General features: G+C 42.2%; 1 protein-coding gene across 1 annotated transcript in view; it reads left to right on the top strand.

Moving 5' to 3' along the window:
• LOC149449802 (lysosomal acid lipase/cholesteryl ester hydrolase-like) overlaps window positions 1–24,610 on the top strand; it is a 72,432-nt gene that overhangs the window by 30,685 nt on the left and 17,137 nt on the right. The window contains exons 3-6 of the mRNA XM_089692787.1: window positions 5,408–5,522; window positions 18,561–18,759; window positions 21,765–21,874; window positions 24,248–24,384. Coding sequence (XP_089548913.1) covers window positions 5,408–5,522; window positions 18,561–18,759; window positions 21,765–21,874; window positions 24,248–24,384 — 561 coding nt within the window. The remainder of the gene's footprint in view (window positions 1–5,407; window positions 5,523–18,560; window positions 18,760–21,764; window positions 21,875–24,247; window positions 24,385–24,610) is intronic.

The raw sequence follows: 24,610 nt of genomic DNA, 5'->3' as shown, positions 1-24,610 counted from the left end.
ATCACCTATTTTCAGCACTTTTAAGTTGTCCATCATAAAACCCCAGTCCACTCTATCAAATGCCTTCTCTGCATCAATTGACAAGAGCACCACCGGGGCCTTCCCTTTTCTACTTTTCTGAATAAGCATCAGGGTTCTCAGGCCGTTATCTCTACCTTCTCTCCCCGGTACAAAGCCCACCTGGTCTCCATGGATCCATTCAGGCATAAGATCTCTCAACCTGTTTGCTAACACCTTTGCATACAGTTTAGTGTCTGTGTTCAATAATGAGATAGGTCTATAGCTGGAGCACTGAGACCATTAGACATTCCAATGGGTTCTGATCTCTCCCCATTTACCGTGATGATTGCAGTGGGCTCCCTATATAATTTACTTATCCACTCTCGCATTCTATCACCTATTTTCAGCACTTTTAAGTTGTCCATCATAAAACCCCAGTCCACTCTATCAAATGCCTTCTCTGCATCAATTGACAAGAGCACCACCGGGGCCTTCCCTTTTCTACTTTTCTGAATAAGCATCAGGGTTCTCAGGCCGTTATCTCTACCTTCTCTCCCCGGTACAAAGCCCACCTGGTCTCCATGGATCCATTCAGGCATAAGATCTCTCAACCTGTTTGCTAACACCTTTGCATACAGTTTAGTGTCTGTGTTCAATAATGAGATAGGTCTATAGCTGGAGCACTGAGACGGATCTTTTCCCTCCTTGTGGATAAGTACTACATGGGCCTGTAGGGATTCTCTCCTCACTTCCATCCCACCTCCCAGGGCATTCATATATTTCTCCAACTTGGGTAACAGTACTTCACTAAATTTCTTATAGTTTTTAACTGTATAGCCATCCGGGCCTGGGCTTTTCCCCCCCACTGTGCCTTTTAATGCTATTTTAATTTCTTCCCGGGAAATTTCTGCATCTAGGGTGTTCAACTGTGCTTCACTTAATTTTGGTAATCCCGCATTTTTTAAGTATGTCATCTTTTTTTCATTGATTCCCTCTTGAACTACTTTTAGAGGGCCTTGGGGACTAATATTATATAACTGTTTGTAATACTCCGTGAACACTTTAATAATCTCTTTATTTGAATGGACCAACTCCCCCTTTGAACTTTTTATCTTTTCTATATAGTTCCTATTTTTCTTTTTATTCAGGGCTCTCATTAGATATCTTCCTGGTCTATCTCCCCATCTATATCTCTCGTTCAAAACCCTGTTGTATACTCTTCTCTTCTCCTCATCCATCAACCTCTCTAGTTCATCTTTTTTATCCAATAACTTCTGTCTCGTATCTTTTGTTATTTTCTTCTTATGGATCTGCTCCAAGTCCAATATTTCTTTTAAAAGCCTACTAACCCTCTCTCTTCTTTCCTTTTTCTTCCTTGCCCCTGCCGCTATCAAGATTCCTCTTATAAATACCTTGTGGCTTTCCCAGACTGTAGCTATCGATACCTCCTCTGTTTCGTTCTCCTTAAAGTATACCTTTATCTCTTTCTCGATTTTCTGAACTAAATCCTCATCCAAAAGAAGAACCTCATTTAACCTCCACCCTAATCCTCCAGTCCACCTTCTTCCCCATCCCATTTTCATTACGACCGGAGCATGATCCGAGAACGTCCTTGTCTCTATGTCAATTTTAACCAGATGGTCTATAAGTTGATGATCTATTAAGATGTAATCTAATCTCGAGTATATCTCATGTGCATTAGGGAAGAAGGTATAGTCTCTGTCCTTCATATGCTTTATTCTCCAGGTGTCCACTAGTTGATATTCATGCATCACTTTTTTCAAAGATCTCAGAGACCTACTCCCCTCTCTTTGCACGGAAGAGGTATTATCCTTTTGTGGGTCCATACAGAAATTTAGGTCTCCAGCTACTATCAGGCGCCCTTTTTTAAATTCCATTAATTTTTTCAACAAACTTTTCATATACATCTCCGGTTTTTTATTAGGGCAGTATATGTTGGCTAAAGTACACTCAATCCCCTGAAGTTTACCTTTTAAAAATAAAAACCTCCCCTCCGGGTTGGTTCTTCTATCTTCCAACTCGAATCTCATATTCTTTGCCAAACCTATTGCAACCCCTTTTGCTCTTTTAATTGGGGAATCTGCATAATACCATGTTGGGTAGTATTTAGATTTCAACCTCACGTTTGCCTCTATCTCAAAATGCGTCTCCTGTAAAAATACCACTGACGTAGCCCTATGATGTAACTCATTAAATAACCTAAATCTCTTCCCTGGACAACTCAGTCCGTTTACGTTATAGGTTATAAACTGTATTTCTTCCATCATTCCCAATTAACTCCATCTCTCTTCCAGATTGCCTCTTCCTCTTTATCCCATCTGTCATGCAGAGTATTAACCCAATACCTCCTCCCCTCCCTCCCTCCCACCCCACTCCCATCCCTTCCTCCCTCCCTCCCATTCCCCCCTCCCACCCCTACCCCCCCCAACCCCCCCTCTCCCTCCCCCCCGCCATCCCCTCCCCCCCCTCCCCTCCGCCTCTCCACCCCCCCTGGCCTCCTATGCCTTTGGATCATATTCCACTTTTGATCCCTCTATAGGGGTTCGACTCTACCCATGACCGCTTACCGTCCCCCCCTCCTCCCCGATATCCCCTTATCTATTGTTTCTCTATTTCCTCTTTTAACCAGCTGCCACTTTCCTGTCCCACAAATATCCAACTCTCCCTCCTCCCCTTCCCAGCCAGATATCACTTGTCTCTGCAGTCCAAATATGTCACAAAATTCTTCCATATCCTCCGGGAATCTTAAAATAGCTGTTATTCCATCCCTCCACCCAATTAAGCTTAAATCACGGCCCCATCTGTATTTCACTCCTTGTTTTTTCATCGTTTCCAATAGGGGTTTCAGTGCTCTCTTCCTTCTCAGAGTTTCTACTGTCAAATCTGCAAAAATTTGGATATTTTTCCCACCATATGTAATATTTGATCTTCCTTTGATCTTTTTCCATATCTTTTCTCTATCTCCATAGTTGTGAAATTTAACAATTATGTCTCTTGGTTTTTCTACCCCATTTCCTTGTTGGTACTTCCCAATCCTGTATAATTCATCCAGTTTAAACATCTCCTTATCCATTATAAAGTTCAAGATTTTACCAGATAGCTCTTTTAGATCTTCCCCCTGTGTCAATTCCGGTACTCCTCTAACTCTGATATTATTTCTCCTTTCTCTATTTTCTTGTTCTTCCATCCTATAAAGCATTCTCTTATGTTCTTTTCTATCTTCAATTATCCATTTCTCTAATTTTGGGATGGTCTTAGCTTGGGCTTGTACCTTCTCCTCCATTTCCTCCACCCTAGTTAGTAATTGTCCCAGATCTTCCCGAATCATCCCCATCTCTTGCTTTATTGAATTTTCCAAACCTTTAAACATCTCCGCCATTTCTTTTTTATTAGGTAGTTGCATATCTCTTTCCAGCTCTCTTGGTTCCATACCTTCCATATGACTATTGTAAACTGGGCCCAGGGAAAGTCTTGGGCTGTTATCCAGACTTATTTCTGATTCACTTTTTTCACTTATTCCCTGGGTTCTTTCTGGGGTAACATTTCCTTGTGACACATACTTCTTAATCGTACCCGTTTGGGTGTTCTTAGACCCACTCCCTTTGATATTTTTACCTTTCATGCTGTAGTTTGGGAATTTTTAACTCTTATTTCCTGGAACTCCTGATCTTTTACTCCTCCAATCTTCAGACCTGTCCCAGGAATCCCCTATTTCTTTTATTTTCTGTTTGAGTATTTAGTCACAGTTCTTTTTCCAGGCACCTCACAATCTAGTGCAGGAATTCAGAATATATAAAAATCTAATATACAAAACCGATGTATATGCAGTGTAAAAGAGGACCTGCAGGATAAACCCACGGTCCTCACTCACCCACCACGTTGGAGCTTCACTTCAGAAACAGTCCTCCTCTGTGTTTAAATCCGCTTGTCTCCTCTTGAAGGGATTCCTAGGGGTCTCTCGTAGTTCATGCAGCTTATCCTCCCTTTACATTACAGGCCCCCTTCGATTAGAGTTAGTATGCAAGTTAGTAGTAAAATAGAGAAAGGAGTAGAGTGGGGGTTAAGATGTTTAACTGTTTTATAAGAATGAGCATGATATTATATGCTTGTGGAGCTGTAAAATTATAACTGATATGGAGATGATGGAATTGGTGTAGAATTAGGGTGGAGATAGTTTGGATATAGGAGGTAAGGAGATAGTATGTTCATATGGATATTATATCTATTGAGGGTCAGTATGTCTGTTACCCTCAGCTGGTTTACCCATTTACTGAGATGCCGGACATTCCCTCTCTTTCTCGGGGCTCCCAGAGCTCCTCACGTGTCGGAGTCAGTGTCGGAGTCAGTGTCAGCGACTCTCCAATGTCCCAGCTGACCCACTGACGTCTCCCTGGCAACCCTGTTCCTCCTCCGAAGCCGCCTCTGCAAGACGCCAGACACCAGCTGAGACCACGAGGCGTCTCTCTCCCGGCTCTCCCCCAGTTCCAGGCCGACCGGTCGTCTCCTAGGCAACCCCACTCCTCTCCAGCCACCGCTGTAGAAGGGTAGGAGGGAAAACCCCGAGGTGTCTCTCATGCAGCACCCTCCCGATACTCCGCCGGCTCCGACCGTCCCCGGGACTCCGCCGGCTCTCTCCGACTCTCTCCTGCAGGTGAGTTACTGCCTTCAAAGCAGCTGGTCCATCCGACGAGGCTTCATAGGGAGGTAAGCGGGGGGAAGGCTCACGGAGAGTGCTAAGCTACACTCTCTCCTGTGCCGCCATGTTCAGGCTCCACCCCTCTGGGACCAGAAGTCTTTGAGGCCTTTGCAGTACCAGAAGACGTGATTCATCTAGTCTTCCTTCTTCTGATGTCTCCAGCACAATGGGGAGCTCTGTGGGAACAATTTATGTAGGGTTTTTATACCATCTAGTTAAAATTTTGTAGCCTGTCTGTTGGGTCTTAGAAGAGATGGAGGCCTTATGGGCCATTTGTATGATCTTGTCTCTGTGCTGTTCTGTGAAGATAGTGCCTAGGTCACGCTCCCATCTTGCAAGGTACTCCAGGGGCAATAGGTGTGATGGGTGTGACAATATACGATAGGACTGAGATAGGCCGTGTGGTATCGCCTCTTCAGAGGCGTGGAGTTGGGTAAGAAGGTTACTTTTCTCCAATGGTGGGTTAAAAAGTGGTGGAATTGCATTGCCATCGACAGGGGGAGAGGAGACTCGAACATAGTTCAGATTTCGGAAGAAGTGTATATTCTAAGAGTGCAAGGTAAAGGAAGATTAATTATATATTTTAACAAAGCTGAAACACATGGACTCTGGGCAGACAGAATGAAGAGGATATAAATTAGACAAGAGTTGTGCACTGTTCTTAAAGATTATTTTTATAATATTTTTCAGAGTGAACTGATCCGATACAGGGGATACCCCAGTGAGGAGTATGAGGTGGTCACTGAGGATGGTTATATTCTGAGCATCAACCGAATACCGCATGGGATCAAGTATCCACCTACAGGTATGTACATATTATATAGTAGTGTATGTAGTATGTGGGGGGGAAAAAAAAAATATATATATATATAAATATATATACACATCTATATAAATATATATACACTATATTGCCCAAAGTATTGGGATGCCTGCCTTTCCATGCACATGAGCTTTAATGGCATCCCAGTCTTAGTCCGTAGGGTTTAATATTGAGTTGGCCCACCCTTTGCAGCTATACCAGCTTCAACTCTTCTGGGAAGGCTGTCCACAAGGTTTAGGAGTGTGTCTATGGGAATGTTTGACCATTCTTCCAGAAGTACATTTGTGAGGTCAGGCAATGATGTTGGATGGGAAGGCCTGGCTCGCAGTCTCTGCTTTAATTCATCCCAAAATTGTTCTATCAGTTTGAGGTCAGGATTCTGTCAGGCCAGTCAAGTTCCTCCACCCCAAAATCACTCATCCATGTCTTTATGGACCTTGCTTTGTGCACTGGTGTGCGGTCATTTTGGAACAGGAAGGGGCCATCCCCAAACTGTTCCCACAAAGTTGGGAGCATAAAGTTGTCCAAAATGTCTTAGTATGCTGACTCCTTAAGAGTTCCCTTCACTGGAACTAAGAGGCCAAGCCCAACCCCAACCCCTGAAAAACAACCCCACACCATAATCCCCCCTCCACCAAACTTTACACTTGGCACAAATATCGTTCTCCTGGCAACCGCCAAACCCAGACACGTCCATCAGATTGCCAGACAGAGAAGTGTGAATCGTCACTCCAGACTCTAGAGTCCAGTGGCGGCATGCTTTACACCACTACATCTGACGCTTTGCATTGCACTTGGTGATGTAAGGCTTGGATACAGCTGCTTTGCCATGGAAACCCATTCCACGAAGCTCTGTGCGCACTGTTGTGCGATTCCAAAAATAGTATAGCAACTTTGCCCTGCATTTCACAAGGCATGGCAGCCCATTCAAATGTTCTGCCGTACCTGCGCAAACTGCAGCTCGCACAGCTGCACATAATTTGAATCTAGCCTATGAGAAATATAAGGGCTGTCATTTCTGACATCCTTCTGAAAATGCTAGCTGCCTAACTCTAATGCCAATCCTCAGTACATGAGTAACTAACCCAGAACAACTATACATATCAGGAAAGTCAGATCTCCTGATCCGTATACTTGCTGTGGTTCAGTGATGCGAGGTATTGAAGACAGGAGGTCATAATAACAGTCAAACAACTAGCAGTTGCAGAATAAAAAGTCAGTAAACTCCATGTTTCTCTCAGGAATGGTTTCTTGTAATATAGCTTTAAGATTTGATCATGGATTTTCCCAGGAGTTAAAGTGGTTCTAAAGGCTTACATTTTTTTTAAAATTACAAACATGTCTATACTTACCTGCTGTGTGCAGTGGTTTTGCACAGAGCAGCCCGGATCCTCCTCTTCTCAGGTCTCCCACCTGCGCTCCTGGCCCCTCCCTCCTGTCGGGTGCCCCCACACCAAGTAGCTTTCTATGGGGGCACCAGCTGCTCCCTGTGTCCATTCACACAAGGAGCCGCAGCTTGCCCCCCCACCCCTCCCATTGGCTCACTGGCTGTGTTTGACAGTAGTGGGAGCCAATGGCTTCAGCTGCTGTCTTAGCCAATGAGGAGAAAGAGTTCCAGGATAGCTGAGAGTACAGTGCACATGGCTGGATCGAGAGGGGGCTTAGGTGAGTACTGGGGGGGATGCTGCACAGAGAAGGTTTTTCACCTTCATACATAGAATTCATGAAGGTAAAAAACCTTGAGCCTTTACAACCAATTTAAAGGAGAATTACAGGTTTTAAAAAAGAAACCAAACATACATACTCACCTATATCGCTGCAGCATAGGTCCGATCCTGCAGCTTACCCCCCATCTGGGTGGATCCCAACATTATTGGCAGGATCCCTGCAGAGTCTTGACCGGCTGTGTGATGCCTTTAGCCTGCTGTCAACTGAACCTGGGTCACAGGCATGCAGAGGTAAGTTCTGTGACCCATCTGAGAAGTATGCACAAAAAAATCTCTTTTAGGGCAATCTATCAGTAGAGAAATATGGAAACTGCTGACTAAAAGAAGCAGATCTCATGGCAGGCAATCAGTTTTTACGTCTTGTTATTGTTACTTCACCACAAAAAGATTTACTGACTCCAAGCAAGCAGGTGCATATTAGGTGTCAGGACAGGCTCCCAGAGCATGAATCTTTAAAACCAATCAAGCACTGATCACTCTTGGCATGTTCCTCCTAATGCATTGGAACAATACATCCCCATACTTGTCAAGTTCTGTTCACCATGTTTGTTTTGCAAGTCCGCTACACACAGGTAGAGTAATGCATTTGTCTGCAGTGTCTTTTATATACTTATACATATCCACTAAACATGAACTATGGCACCTGAGAACAGAAGGAGTAATTAGGATAAGTGCAGTAAGTGCTCTTATCCTGTAACATTAGGTCCTTGGCCAAGTTTAGTCCTTGTGGAGGTTATTAGTACAAGTCATAAGTGCATTAAAGCAATATTCAACCCAAAAGCAAATGTATTATATTGCACCTTACCAATTCTTAGATGTTATGTTTTCTTTTTTAGCCTTTCTTTTAATGTCACCTGGTGATCTGCCCAATAAGTCCGTTGCTTTTAAACAGAACAATCTCTCCTGCAAATGTATCAGTTTAGATGGTTACAAAGGCTGTATGTTTTTACCTTCATGCATTCTATGCATGAAGGTAAAAACCTTCAGTGTGCAGCTCTACCCTCAGCCCACCCTGATACTTTCTTGACCCCCATCTCAATTCAGCGATAAGCATGAGAGCAGCACCATTTCTAGGTCTCTTGCCACTGCTGTCAATCACAGTCTGTGAGGAGGGAGCGGGGCTGTGTGGCGCTCTGTGGGTCTTCTAGACACACACAGAGGTGGATCAGAAGCAAGCACTCATGGAGCACTCAGGCACTCAGCAGGGGGAAGGAGCCAGAAGCGCCGGTGGGGGACACGAGAAGAGGAGGATCGGGCTGCTCTGTGCAAAACCAATGCACAGAGCAGGTAAGTATGACATGTTTGTCATTAAAAAAAATTATGTGAACCTTTTGGTATCACTTTAAGAGGGATGAGACAAACCATTTACTACTGACGGGTGCTTACAATGATCAGCTTTTATTCATTCATGTAAAACCTTTATCCCAAAAGAAGAAAAAAAAAAAGGCTGTTGCTTTTACTGCTTGTATAACTGCAGTCTGAGTTAGAGCATGGTTTACATTTTTTAATGTATCTAAATCTGCTAGTATCTAAATCTGCTAGTACATCTAACACTACCTTTCCCTGAGACTGACAATGCTGCTGTCTGCTGTACCTCCTGTGCTCCTTCATCCAGAGTGGAGGCACTCTAATACAGGATGTGTGCTATTGGCCAGATAACCAGGTGAAAACAGGGAGGGATAAAGCTTTTAAAAAAAAAACAAAAAAAACTAATGTAGTCACCATATCTAATGATTGGTAAGCTGCAATATATTACATTTTTGGTTTGGGGTTTGATGCTGCTTTAAGGACACGCTACAGGAAAATGCTGATGAGTCACAGACACAGGTACATGGAGTTATACTATACCTGCGGGGAGATATGGAGATAATAGTTTCCACACTGTGGCAGTTTACTCTTGCAGTAATCTCTAATGAGACATATGACAACATCACCGTATTACTGGAGCTTATACAGCATATTACTGTCCTGATGGCAGATTGTAAGCTCTAATGAGCAGGGCCCCCTGTTTCCTCTTGTACCAAATTGTATTGTAACTATTTTATTTATTATTATTATTTTATCGAGTTTATATAGCGCCAAAGGGTTTGCTCAGCGCTGTACAATAGAGGGGGGGACAATACATGAAACAGTACAGTAACAACATACAGTACACAAGGGGTAAGAGGGCCCTACTCTTTCGAGCTTACAATCTAGGAGGGAGGGGGTAGAGGTACAGGAGGAAATGGCTGTGGGGGATGGAGTGGCAGGAGGAGGCAAGGGCAGCGGCTGTTAGGTGAGGGTGGGGTAGGCTTCCCTGAAGAGGTGGGTTTTCAGGGAGCGCCTGAAGGTGAGGAGGGAAGGTGACAGTCTGATGGATTGGGGTAGTGAGTTCCAGAGGATGGGGGAGGAGCTGGAGAAGTCTTGCAGTCGTGCGTGGGAGGAGGAGACCAGGGAGCAAGATAGAAGGAGGTCCTGTGAAGAGCGAAGGGTACGGGTAGGGTGGTACCTGGGAATCAGGTCGGTGAGGTAGTTAGGGGCAGTGTTGTGAATGGCCTTATAGGTCAGAGTGAGCAGTTTGAATTTAATGCGTTGGGCAATGGGGAGCCAGTGGAGGGAGAGGCAGAGGGGGGTGGCAGAGGTGGAGCGGCTGGTGAGGTGGATGAGTCTGACCGCTGAGTTCAGGATGGTCTGAAGCGGGGAGAGTTTGCACTGGGGTAGGCCGGTGAGGAGGGAGTTGCAGTAGTCAAGGCGTGAGATAATCAGGGAGTGTACGAGTAGTTTAGTGGTGTCTGGGGTAAGGAAGGAGCGTATCTTGGCGATGTTCCGGAGGTGGAGCCTGCATGTGTTTGTAAGTGATTTGACATGAGGTTGAAAGGAAAGGTTTGAGTCCAGAATGACGCCAAGGACCTTGGCATGCGGGGTGGGATTGATGGTGGTGTTGTTGGTAGTGATGGAAAGGATGGGGGGGGCGCGGGAAGGGGGAAAGACGAGAAGCTCGGTTTTGGAGAGGTTGAGCTTGAGGAAATGGAGCGACATCCAGTCAGAGAACTGTAATGTACCTTAATTTTGTAAAGCGCTGCGCATACTGTTGGCGCTATATAAATCCTGTATAATAATAATAATGTCAAATTTTTATTTGGGCATGCAGCTGCATCCTCCATGGTTATGCAGTTCATTTGGCACCAAAGCACACAGCTTTGTAACTTAGACGCAGCCATAGTGTTTATAATGACACTCCCCAAGTTTCCAAAGCCCTACTATTTATTACACTGGATTATTATAAAATTCTGCGCAATCCAAGAACTAATGGTAATATACACTTATATAAATCATCTTGTTCCAAATTAGAAACAGGCACACTTTAGTAAGCTTTAAAACAAATCACACATCAGCTTTGGGAGTAAAGTCGATGAGTTTTTGTCTATTAAGTGTAAAATAATACAGTTGATAGAGCAGAAGGAAAATAATATGCGGACATTTGGTCTTAATAAAATCTTTACTGTAAAGTGGTTGTAAAGGTAAAGGTTTTTTTTAACCTAAATTGGAAGCTTCAGTTATAATCTAACTAAGGCTAAACCTACTCCAACAGTCCCACTCCAATTCTAAGGCAGGCCATAGAGGTTGCAGGAAAGAAAATCGCTTGATTCCCCCCATCAACAAAGTCAGTGGTGATGGGGGAATCCAAAAAACAAAAGGAGAATGAAAAAAAGCTGCACACCTAAAAGGCTAACCTCAAAAGAAATGTATTATACACCAGGTCCATCCCTCAGGGATGGACCAAGGATTTATACTACTGCTATATGTTTATAGATTGATGTTTGTTGTTTAGCTGTGTAATATATCTGTATGGTTGGCACTTCCAGGAGTCCCCAGTGTGTGCAGTAGGCTTACTTTCCATATATTGGGTGTTGGGGGTGCCAGTGGCTGGTATTATCTTCCTCAGCTCCTCTCTCTCCTTTGTGAGGGGTGTGGCGGGACGTGAGGGTCCTCCATCTAGGGGAGGGGATCCTTGTGGGGGTATTGGGGGGTTGGTTAGGGTTGGTGTGGTGGTTTGGGACAGGGGTTGGGTGTTGGACGGTTGGGTCAGGTTTAATCCCAGTGGACCGACTCCATCCTTGGTCCATCCATGAGGGTTCCCTCTTGATATCTCGGGGGGTAGAGTCCTCTGTCATGCAGGATTATCATGTCTCCGATAGCCTATTACTGTTTATGGTGTATAATAAATTTTTTTTGAGGTTAGCTTTTTAGGTGTGCTGCCTTTTTTCTTCTTTTGTTTTTTTGCATATTGATTAGGTAGCACCCTTCCAGACACTCTGGTGGCACCTCCACTTTTATACATTGTACGTGGATTCCCCAGCATTTCCCAATTCCCTTTTCCCTGATTTTTGACTTGATGGGGGAATCCCTCCTGTGGAGCCATTGTGATCTCCTGGCGGGAAGGGGGTACAGGGAGCTGTCCCTGCTAGGAGAACACAGTGATTATTGCTAGTGGCTGGCATACGTATAAACCTGTTTGTTATTTAGCATTTAAAAATATGCTTTTCCAATCACTTTAGCAATTAAGTAAATCACAAATTGAAGGCTGTATCGTTTTTTTTTTTATTAAAATATATAATAATATTGTTCTATACAGTTTTAATTTAATCTGGAGCAAAATGTAGAGAATTCTGGTCGAAAAAAAAAAAGCCAAAAACAGTAGGTTCAAATGACAGAAAATACCTTGTGAGTTCCTAGATAGTACATGGCAGTTTAAGATCTTCTTACTGCTTAGCAGCAAAAACTGCTGCTTCCCCGGCCTGATCTGTATCAGTGTAAGTGTGTGGTGGCCTCAGCTTGCTGGCAAAACATTCAAGGGCAAGCTGCAATTGACAAACAACTAGTAAACAGTATTACTGCTCAAAAGTGAAGAGAGTGGTGCAACACCCATAAATTGTGGAATATTGATCAATGGAAGACTGTAATATGGTCTGTTGAATTGAGCTTCACGCTGTTCATAACCACCGGACATGTTTGCGTGTGGTGAACACTGTTCCAAGCTTACGGCCAGGACTGTCTTGTGCCAATGGTAAAGCATGGTGGCGGTGGAATCATGATTTGGGCAGCCAGACCTTGGTATTCTTGGACATCATCACCCTGAAAGGTAGAGTCACTGCCAACGACTATGTACAAATTTTGGCCAGCCATGTGCACCCCATGGTGCAGACATTGTATCCTGAAGACAAAGCAATTTACCAAGATGATAATGCTCCAATTCGCACAGTTCGTGGTGTCAAATCGTAATTTGACGAGCATGCAGACAAAGTCTTGCACCTTCCCTGGGTGCAGTTACTGGACCTCAGTGTCATAGAGCCACTATGGTCAATTTTGGAGAACAAGGTTCAGGCTAGTTTTCCGCCTCAGGCATCTCTGCCAGACATGGAACGATTTTTGCATGAAGAGGGGAATCAGATTCCATTACCCACGATCCAAGACCTATATTTGACAATTCTCAAGGGAATTCTGTCTGTTTTGGATGCCAAAGGCAGTCCAACACCATATTAGGTAACAATTTAATTCTTTTACTTGGTGTTTCCATAATTTTATCCAACCCCTGTATACATTTATACAGATCGGGTCAGGGGAGTGGTGGTTTTTGTTTCTATGATAAACACTACTGGATGGTGACACTTCATGCCGGCACCCCTATTCCTGAGCACCAGCGGGACAACACATACTTCTTCTGCTTATGGCGGCACTACAAATTACATGCATCTTACTGCTTAGCATTCTCTTTTTCACTGGCTAAGTCTCTTGGTCTTTATATTCCCTGAATATTTTATGTTTGATGAGAGATGCAGGTCCATATTTGCTATTTATCAGACATAAACCTTGCAGGCTTGTTTATGTTCCACTGTTTGAGACCAGAATGAGCGCATATGTTGGATTTCCAGACAGAACTGTGAACACGTCTGCACTTCTTCTCATGTGAGGAAAATTCTTTTCCCTTTCATGCTTTTTAGGCAGTTAGGAAACATCTGTCTCTTTATAGTGATGTTCTGGCTCATTTTCCTAAACACAGTAGCTTGTTCAAATAAGTGCCTATGAAATGTATTTTTCTGTGTGCAGAAACGATCCTTTCCATTTGAAATGACACAATTTTTTCATTGCGTATGTCCTGCTCTCTAAGTTAATTAAGTGTGAAATGTTCTGCATTGATCTGGTGAGGTGACACTGGCCTCACACAAATGACCAGGCAAGCTTCAATGACAACACACATTCATCTGTACTCTTCAGCACTATTGACTCAGTGTTTGTGGTGCTTCAAAACATCTAATGAGGCTTCTAGGTGGCCAGGACAATGTGTCCATGGCTATCTGTACTCTTGGAAATATTACAGAGTATGGAAGTGCGTAGTTTCATTTGGCAATGCATGAGACTAAAATTGAATAAACACCTCGGACAGAAATGACAGAACATGATATTATTTGAAGGCCTCAAAGAAGATGCCAAGATCTACTTCATGGAAATTTGTAGACCAGTTAATCTCCCAATTTTTTTGGATGTATTGAGCTTTCCAAGTATGAAGCAGTCTAAGGGCATCCAGAACACAAGTTCAGTTTTTTTTTTTGCTGGGATTCTGTAGTCACAGTAAATTCTGTGATTTAGATTTTGGCTTATATGAGGATTATACAAATGGGAACACACTTGTTCCAGTTTTTTTCATAGTACAGAGCCTTTAAAGGGGTAAGCCACTAAGGAACCATATTTCAGATTTGTGTGGATATCGGCAGAATAAATTGCCCACTGGGTTTATGCATCTTTTGAGGGCTCTGAAAGAGTTCTCCACTTTGCCTTATTTACACACCCATGCTCCCACTCTTTCTGGTGGATTTCTGCTTGTTTTTATAATAATAGTCTGGAATGGCAACAACCCTCAGACGTCTCTACCAGCAGCCATAGAAGTAGAGTTCATGGTGGGTGAGGCAGAGCTGGACTCTGGGGAGAAACTACTGAGTTCTGATCTGAGAGATAAAGGAAATCAGTGTGACTAAACCCTCTAGTGTCTGTGACTATGGTTGAGGTGTATCTGCTGAGTTGTGGCATCATTTTCAAACCTCATTAACAGGTAGAAATAGACAGTTGAAAATACCCATTCTCTAGTGTTGTGAAGACTGTATCTTGTACAGCTTGCATGGCTGTATTTTTTGGGTAATTTGTTGGTGAGCCCTGACAAAGGGCACTAAAGCCGAGTGCTGGGATTGCCCTTTGAACGTCCAGATGATAAACATCAGGCAGACTTTGCAGAGTACTTGAATTTTTTCAGACTTGTGTAATGTTTGGGTTGTATATGAAGCGTTAGTCACCTCAGTAGATAATTTCAAGCACCTTTCAAGAAATGGTCATCATGTTGATTGTACATTTCTATACATATCCCAGTGTTCTTCCCCCATCAGTGCCGTAATGAGCCAGGCATGAAATCTTCAGATATTGAATTTAAAATTTGATTTTCTTTTTTGTAACACAAAATTACTAGTTGATATCTGTGGATTCTTTTAGACTCTTTCTTTCCATCAAGTCCATCAATCCTTATCAACTGTGTGGAGTAGACCTTTTAATGCAGTGGGGTTGATTAAAGCTGAAAAAGTGAGAACCAAAGCAAATGTGGAATTATTACACGTAGCACCTTATCAGAATTTTATCTTCCATTTTCTGAAAAAATCAGACACGAAATCTGCAAGTTAAAGTAGAACTATTCAGAATTTTCTTTCATATATTTTTGATTTATTTTGGATAGAGGAAGGGAGGGTTATAAAACCATCAGATTTTTTGTCAAGCTCTGACAAAGGACTTTTGACAAAGGAGCATGCCCCCCCAGAGTTGGTGCGCATGCTCCGAAACGTCGTTGCATCACTTTCAGTGACGCGGTTACGCCGAACAATGCGTTCCATCGCACACCACAGTGGTTGTTCTGGTCGCATTCCACCACACACCCGGCCCCTGGACCTTAGAAATGGACTCCTTGACCCGCAGCCTATGCCAACCAGTCCCAGAGGACTACAGTGGACTTGAGATTTGCCTGTATTTACTTTCTATAATATGAGTGTATATTCAGAGCATTGCTTTTTAATACAGTGTATAATGGTCTGCACTCAGTGGTGCCTTCTCTACCTTCTTTCACATGGTGTACATCAGTCTTTCCCTCACTTTCTGTCTTTTAGATCTTATTGGTCAGTTTAAGATATAATAAAATATTTCATAGTAATCAGGAGCCTAGTCAGATTTTGAGTCTGTCAACTGTTTGTTCCTAGTACAGTAACTGACTATTCTAAGCACTCCAGACATAGCAGGAGCGCCCCCTAGTGCACCCGTATCCTAATCTGTGGTATCCAGAGTGTAAAAACAGAAGAGATGTTTTCTGTTTAATCAGTACAGTATTCATCCCTAAAAAATTAAGTGACCAAGACCATGCATGCTCAGAAACAAAATAATACATTACAATACAATATCAAAAGAGTATATAAGCGAGCGCAAAATTGAGAACGAGTATATATATATGAGTATACAGGCAGCTGCTGGCACTTCAGGGCATAGGTAACGGTCCCAATACAAATATGTGAATGAATAAAGTGCAGCGCTATAAACGCACAAATAATATGAAAATATGTATACAGTGATTCTTATAAAATATATATATGCAAAAGTATAAAGTGCTATTAAGTGCAGTTGTGCATATAAGTGAATCAATCAATGTCCATGATATATCTAAAATAAAATCAGCAAATAATGAGCAATAATAGTCCTCAGGTTGATTTGCAATACATCCAAGTGACAAAGTGCAGATGTGCATATATCCACGGAGGGAATCCACCTCAAACGGGTGTACACTCACCAGAAGTTATATATTAGCAGGCATTTGTTACAGTCTGTCACATCTGGGGGTGCAGGAACAGAGAGGCAGCTTAGAGGTTAATCCTCCAGCATCATCTGTGTACAGGTGGGGCGAGTATCCCTTGTCCTGGGAAAGATAGCTCAACCACAGGAGCCAGAGATGCTAATATAGTATAGTATTTATTATTCATATATCGGTTTACAAGTATTAAAAACGTTCCACGTGGAGTAAGGTAAAAACCAAGTACCAAGATGGCCACCACTCCGTTCCTCGGCAGCAGCGGCGTGACGTCAGCAATGCAGGCTCCACCCAGGGCAGCTGCAGGAGTGCTGCTGCTGTCGGGGAGCTGCATTTCATTGATGGTATCATGAATTCACAGATGTACTGCTCTATATTGAAAGAGAAGATGCTACCATCACTCCGTGTCCTTGTTCGTCGTACCCTTTTATAATATAATGATCCAAAACACACATCTAAGGCCACTGCTGCATTTGTGAAGAAGAACAGGGTGAAAATGATTCAGTGGTCAAGTATGTCTCCTGATCTGAACCTAATCGCTCCGTTTCCGCCACCCCCCTCTGCCAATCCCTCCACTGGCTTCCGATTGTGCAACGGATCAAATTCAAAATCCTAACACTGACGTACAAAGCTGTCCACCATACTGCCGCGAACTACATCACTGACCTAATATCCAAGTACCGCCCAGCACGCACACTCCGCTCCTCACAAGACCTCCTTCTCTCTAGTTCCCTGGTCTCCTCCTCCCATGCCCGCCTCCAGGACTTCTCCAGGGTGTCACCCATCCTCTGGAACTCCCTGCCCCAACCCATCAGATTATCACCTAATTTCCTCTCCTTTAGGCGCACCCTGAAAACCCATCTCTTCAGGGAAGCCTACCCCGCCCCCTGCTAACTTGCCTCCCTCCTCCACTCTTCCTACCACTCCATCCCCCACAGCTATCTCCTCCTGTGCCACCATCCCCTCCCTCCTAGATTGTAAGCTCGAAAGAGCAGGGCCCTCAATCCCCTCATGTTTTGCATTGTATTGGTATTGTTCTGTCACATGTTCTGTCCCCCTTTGTAATGTACAGCGCTGAGCGAACTATTGGCGCTTTATAAATACTGTATAATAATAATAATAATCGGACACCTATGGGGAATTCTGAAGAGACAAGCTGAGCATGACTCTCCAACCGGCATCCAGGCTCTAAAAGAAGTCGTTCTTGAAGAATGGAAAAAGATAGATGTTGCAACATGTTGCCAACTTGTTCATTCCATGCCTAGAAGACTTGGTGCTGTCCTTACAAATCATGGAGGTCATACAAAATACTAGATGGAGGAGTTTTTGTTGTGGGGGGTAATTCATTTTTGCATCAACTAACTTGAGTAAGTTATATTATTAACCTTACTTTCATTTAATGAGCTAAACAAATGTTCTTGTGTTCTTTGAGAGATTGATTAAAATCTTACTTTTCAAAAGGGGTGTACTCATTTATGCTGAGCACTGTGTATTCCATAGTTTGTGGACTCAAAACATTCACACAGACTAAATAATATACACAGTTTTGGATTATTTTTACCCCAGAAGTATAGCAGAATACATTTTGGGCTAATTTTATAACAAAAACATTTTTTTTCAAAATGTTCTGTATTTATTCATTTAAATAGTAAGAATAAAAAAAATCCAGTGGTAATCAAATCTATGCGTCTCAAAAATATAAGAATAACAATTTCATATGGGTACAGTGTTGCATGACTGAGTAAGTGTGATAGTGCTGAAAGCTGCAAATTGGCCTGGACTGGAAGGGAGTGAAAGTGTCCGGACTTGAAGTGGTTAAAATCCAGTAATGCATATCTTCCACTGCTCTGCACATGCTCAGTTGCTCTCTAATCTCAGCACTGTGCCATCTGAGCCACTAGCAGCTGGTCAGCTGACAGCTTTAAGATTTACTATTGCTAAAAGGGGAAGAAAACAACAGGAATGATACAGAATGTGTGGAGTGAACACAGATTAGGAAGTGTCCGGACTTGTGGTTAAAGGATCTGTTACAGACGGCTTGGCGCCAGATACCACAGCATACTGTCAGAGGTCTCGTGGAGTCCATGCCTCAATAAGTCAGGGCTGTTTTGGCATCAAACCGGGTGCCTACTCAATATTAGGTGGGTGGTCACCTAATATATATTGCCTTTTATCAAAGTTACTCTGTCCCTCTAGGATTTCATGTACGTTAGCATCCTACAGTTTTCAATTTTCACACAACAAAAAGGCATCTGTGCTAAACAAGAAATCCAAGGGTTTTTTTTACCCCATCTTATAGCCCCCCTAATCTGATGCAACAATGTAGAGCTACACCTGAAAATATATTTTTAAAAGTATAGCACTGCATGTTTATTGTGTTATCTCACTATAATTTTACTTTTCAAGCCACATCTCTCATTCTAGATGGAAGACCAGTGGTGTTCTTGCAGCATGGATTGCTCGCAGATGGCAGTAACTGGGTCACCAATCTGGAAAACAATAGTTTGGGATTCATCCTGGCTGATGCGGGTTATGACGTGTGGATGGGGAATAGCCGAGGAAACACTTGGTCCAGGAAACACAAGACCCTGTCACCTGCTCAGGATGAGTTTTGGGCTTTTAGGTAAGACAGGCTGTATATTGTGAGCTTGGAGCATGTTACAATTCCATGACAGTGGTGTTCCTATAAAATTTCTAATCATTTGTTTAGGGTTCCAACTAAGCTGAAAGAGAGATTTGGGTACTGCAGAAGGTACAGCTGGGGAGCATATGATGGCATATCCCAGCTTTGTGTTTAGTCACAATTATGTAACCTGACATGTACCAGTTTATCTGCAGTAGCCTACAATAGGTAACTTTAGGGTTGGTTCACACTGGAATTTGCACAGAAACACGCTACATTCACATGCAGTTCTGTGCAGTGCGATTTTAGCCCATTCATTTTGAATAGGCTGACATCCTACTGCATTGCTCCAAAAGTAGTGCATGCAACTACTTTCCTTTTGCAAACTCACTGCAACCGCATCGCATCCTACTTTTGTACCATGTGATCCAGTATAGGCAAACGCGTTGCATTTGTGACCTGTGTTTGGATTGTCAACCTAATATTGATGCCTACTTCAGATCGCAACTGCAGTGCGTTTTGAATGCAGGAAACGCTCACGGAACTGTTATGGAACATGAGCGTTTATCGCTCCTGACAGGTGGCCCATAGAGTAATGCTTGCTCATATTGATGGTGAGTTGAGACTTGTTCTCTTATAATCTTGTCCAGCCAAGCATTTTTTTTTACATTGGTGGCCACTGGAGAGAGGCTCCCTTAAATTGGTGGTTGGTAGGAGAAGGTCCCCTTTTCATCAGTGATCATTGGGAGAAGGACCCCATTAGGCTAGTTGTTAGTGGGTGAAGAGCACCAAACTCACAATGGTGGTCAGCGGGAAGAATGCCCCCCACCCTTCGAGATAAAGCTAAAGAGATTGTTATTGTCAGTGGTTGCTTATTGCTCAAGGAACCCCCAACAGCCTCTGAAGGAGCCCTATGGATTCAGAGCCGAGCGTTCTTTTACATTGGTAGCCTGTGGAGAGAGGCTTCCTTAAATTGGTGGTCGGTAGGAGAAGGGCCCCCTGTACATTGGTGGTTGTTGGGAGAAGGATCCCATTAAACTGGTTGTTAGTGGGTGAAGAACTTCCTGTGAAGAAATGTGGTTGAGAAATGATGGTCTAGATATTCTGATTTTCTGGTAAGTAAAATCAACTTTCTGGTACGTAAAATCAAGCAACCTATATAGTCAACCACTTATAAGTATCCCTATAAGCACCACTGTTTGAGGAGCTTTCCTATAGTAGAAAAAAAGGGAAAAGAATGAGAAGCACCAATCTCTATTGAATGCTATACAAAATAATGGATAAACTGTATTCAGCAAATGTTATAAGTTCAGTTTTCAAACTCAGGTCACCTGTGAAGTGTTATGAAGAAATGTTTTTCCTGGAATCACTAAAACAGGTGAAACAGTCAGCCACTGCCGCAAGGGTGTCATTATAGAAGATCTATCATTACCGTCATTCTGTGAATGAAGTCTTGTGTGTTGATAGTGATTCCTGGAAAGTGTAGGGACTGTTTTCTTCTTCCAAACACTTTACAGGTGTAGAGGATGTAAGCCTGACTTGCTCCCACAACATCTGGTGAGCACAGTTTTATTGATGGTACATAGGGCTGGCAATTTTCCTTTGCTCTTTGTTACAAGTGTTTAGAAGAACAGCAGTGATGTACAGTAACCTGGGAAAAACCAATAAAGCACTGCATTTACTGAAACTGGAGAGTGCAAAATCTGGTGCAACTCTGGATAGAAACCAATCAGCTTCTAAGTTTTATTGCTAATGTTTAATTGAACAAGCTGAAGTTAGAAGCTGATTGGCTACAATGCAATTGTTATCCTGGTAATCCTGCCATCCAATCACTCCCTGTTCTACGGTGACAACTGTACTGAGCAGCATTGTCACCATGGGTGAGAAAGTGTGGTAGGACTACATTACACTGTGTTGGGACTACATAATCCACAGAGATAGCTGGGAGCAATAACAATATCCAGGGAACGGATAATAGTTCAAAGGCAGAGAGTAAAGGAAGGTATCAGCTCACAAGATTTCAGGCTGAATCAATAGCTATTTTTTTTTCTGCGCTAAGCAAACAGATACAAGTCAACGCTTTCAATAAAAGATTTTACAGACCAAAAGGGAGAGAAATTTAGTTTTGAGTTTACATTCCCATTTAGGGTCCATTCACACCAGATGCCGTGGCACTGCGCTGAACGGTTATTCCAGTGCAGTCCCACCACATGACAAGGCAAAATGCCTTGTCTCCTGTGTGCCCGATTCACACCACTGCATCGTCTCCTACTGCACGACAGCCAATTGAACTTAATAAAATGTCTGTGTGACATTTCAATAGAGTTTGTTTAAAAAAAAAGAAAAAGGAAAGGTGCAGTAAAGAGTAGCGATACCCGTCAGACCACACCAAACACCAACCACTGTGTTTTAAAGCAGTGGCTGGTGTGCATGGACCCTAAACCCTATCTCCATTCATTTTTTTTTACTTGTGACTCAGTTGAAGAGATTTTTCCACACCTTCTGTCCCTGTGATGTCTGTACAAGAAACACGGGACGTAGTTATCACCAGAACAGGAAGACAGAGATAACAATATAAGGGTCTGCAGTGGTAGAACCATTTGAACACTTGAAAAATCTTTGAAAGGTTCCTCAAATATTGAAAGTGTTTCTGTATTTTAATGTGTGACTGCTCAGATGCCGCATCCCATCGATGATGTGCAGTGTACCATTGGCAATAGGTATGTCTGATAGTTTCAATTGCCAGTGCTAATCTTGAACAGTGCCTTTCACATTTTTTTCTGTCGCTTCCTATATTTACAGAAAAACTCCCCAACCGAGACAAAGATGTTATAACCCATCCCCGATCTATCCAAATCTAAATAAAAAGCTTTGGTTGGAGTTGGGCTTTAACAGATAATATAAGATGTATTTCTAAATGATATTCCAGTTGATGGAATATATTATAGTTTTACCATATGTGTTTTCTTGTTTTATAGTGAAGTTTCTTTCTATTTTTCTTACAGCTTTGATGAAATGGCCAGGTTAGATCTCCCCGCTGTTATCAACTTTATCTTGCAGAAAACAGGCCAGGAACAGATCTACTATATTGGTCATTCTCAGGGTACCACAATAGGTATGTCAAAATATTTTTTCCACAATTTTAAGGGCATATTTATACACATTTACAATGAGATTCTTCTTTCAGGGAGCCTGGGTTATTTGTTATTCTTTTCAGAGTTTTCCATGTATGGGTCCTTCCACACAGTGCGGACGCTTCCAGGAGTCCCCTTGCTCAGCAGGGAATCTGTCTACTGATCCCTGCTGAGCAAGCGATGGCTGGGCCATGTCCACTCCACTTTTACAGGGTGAACACAGCCTGCTGTCCTCTATGGGTGGTTGGATGTAAACAGACTGCCTGTCCATTTACACCCAACTGCCATCTGATCCAATCTGCTAGACGGATAGGGAATTAATCCCCATCCGTCTTTTTGTAGCGGATCGGATGTAGGCGGGTGTAAACAGACGTTCCATAGAGATAATGGAGGATCTGATCAGGTCCACCTAAAACAACAGGTGGACCCGATTTGGTCTGCCCATCTGAAAGGGGCCTTAGGCTAGCCATACATGCAGGCTTCCCTTGGTCAGCTGAAAGAGAGAAATCAGTAGATCCCCCCCATCCACACTAAACAGTAGAGGGATCTCCACTGCTGGCTAATGTATTCAGACAGCTGCAACACCTGTGTCTGCCAGAATACCGAGACTGTTACTGCATCGAAGACAATGCAGTCAGTTTGTTAAACTGGGTGGTGCCAACAGGATCACCCATGGCTCGAATTTTAAACGATTCAGCAGGAAATCCTAGTCTTGTATGGCTAGCTTTAGAAAATGCAGGATATGCTAGCCAAACATGACATTCTAGGGTAAGAGGGGATCTCCCATTGGGACTTTACAGTCCAGGGTGCTCAACCCCACTCAAAATATGTTGTAAAAACACCTACGTACAAATGAATAGATCATTCATACCCATATGGAAAAAAATATATTTGAAATATATTTTAAAAATGTTCTTCCCAAATATATTGACATATATTTGAAATACTACAATTTTGGCCATATTCAATATATACATTTCATATACACTGTATGTCTTTAAAAATACAAATCTACATTTTTGGAATGCATTTACAAATATATGTTAAAATGACTTTTTTATATCAATTTATTTTTTATATATTTTTTTTATATATATATTTTGAAATATATTGAATATGGCCAAAATTGTAGTATTTCAAATATATGTCAATATATTTCGGAAGAATATTTTTAAAATATATTTCAATTATGAGTAGGTAGGAGAAAATGTTTTCTTTCTGTGGTATTTTGGTGGATTTTTATAATGGATTCTCTTAATTCTTGAAATGTTTAAATATAAAATAGGAAATGTTTATTATATAGAATTATCTTATTTTATACAACAACATTTTATTGAACCATTATAAACAAAAATGCTCTGTCACATCATATTTGACTATATGGCGTTATGCACACTGGGAGTCAAAAACACCGTTGTTACAGGCGTTTAGCTGTTTTTTTTCTGCCTTTAAAAATGCTCCACTGTTAGCCTGTGTGTCTATGCAAAAAAAACATTGCTTGTATGTTCAGGAAAGGAGCGTTTGAGCAGACAAATGCTTAACACCTAAATGTTAGGCACTTCTAGTGCTTGAGCGTTCATTCATTCCAATGGACAAATTAGGGTGGATTTACTAAAACTGGAGAGTCCAAAATCTGGTGCAGCTGTGCATGGCAGTCAATCATCTTCTAACTTCAGCTTGTTCAATTAAGCTTTGACAATATAACCTGAAAGCTAATCGGTTAAGCCAGCCATAAATTGGTCGAATCCCAAAATAATTTTCTTCTGAAAATCTTTTCTAAGAATTTTCATTCGAATTTCGCACCATTAGTAGGCAACAGAAACGGACGATTTTCATGCAACCATTGAATTTGAGTGATCAGGCATGTTGGAAATTTTTTGAAAAATGAACAAATTTCTAATCAATGATGGGAGAATTGTGCAAGAAATATAATTGAAAAAGAAATGAGCATGAGCTGACCTGGAAAGAAAAGAAAATTCTTGGCCACGAAAATTGTTTTCTGTAGCAGCATGTGAAATTGAAGACTTGGTTGGTCGAATTTTGACATCAGTGGTGGCACCATTGGGTTACAGTACGCACAAAATTTCCAATTTTCTAAAGAAAATTTGTTCGGAATTCGCCCCATGTATGAGCAGCCTTTCTATGCAGAGCTGCACCATGTTTTATACTCTCCAATTTCAGTATATCCCCCCAATAAATTAAAGTAAACTGTAGGCAAAGCTTTTTTTTTTTCATTTTGGATAGAGTAAGGGAGGGTTATAACTCCTGTCAGCTTATTATTCTTCTGTAATAATACATTTCACAATCATCATATCGCATGGCTTCACTTTTTTTTTTTTTTTTAATCATCTTAGCCTTTATTGCATTTTCAAGCATGCCTGAGCTCGCCAAGAAAATCAAAATGTTCTTTGCTCTTGCCCCTGTTGCTACCATCAAATTCTCCAGCAGTCCACTTGCAAAACTTGGAATTTTCCCAGAATTTGTTATCAAGGTATGATTGTTTGTTTTATAGTTCATGTGTATTAAAATTTAAAAATGGAACTTTAGTCAGAAAATCCTACACTACAGGCTGGCCCCATTTGTAGGTATAGCTATTTAAAACATTAAAAATAAGTGCCTATACTGTTTAAAATAGAGTCATACATTGTCTCACCCTGCTCTGCACATGCTGAGTTGCTCTCTAGTTTTCAGCACTGTGCCCAAAATGTAGAGGCCAA

Source organism: Staurois parvus, unplaced genomic scaffold (genome assembly GCF_062004578.1).
Source record: "Staurois parvus isolate SC_StPar_1 unplaced genomic scaffold, SC_StPar_1.0 ptg000604l, whole genome shotgun sequence".
In the NCBI taxonomy this organism is placed as follows: Eukaryota; Metazoa; Chordata; class Amphibia; order Anura; family Ranidae; genus Staurois; species Staurois parvus.
Note: the sequence above shows the minus strand (reverse complement) of the source record. Positions and strands in the feature narration are given on the sequence as shown.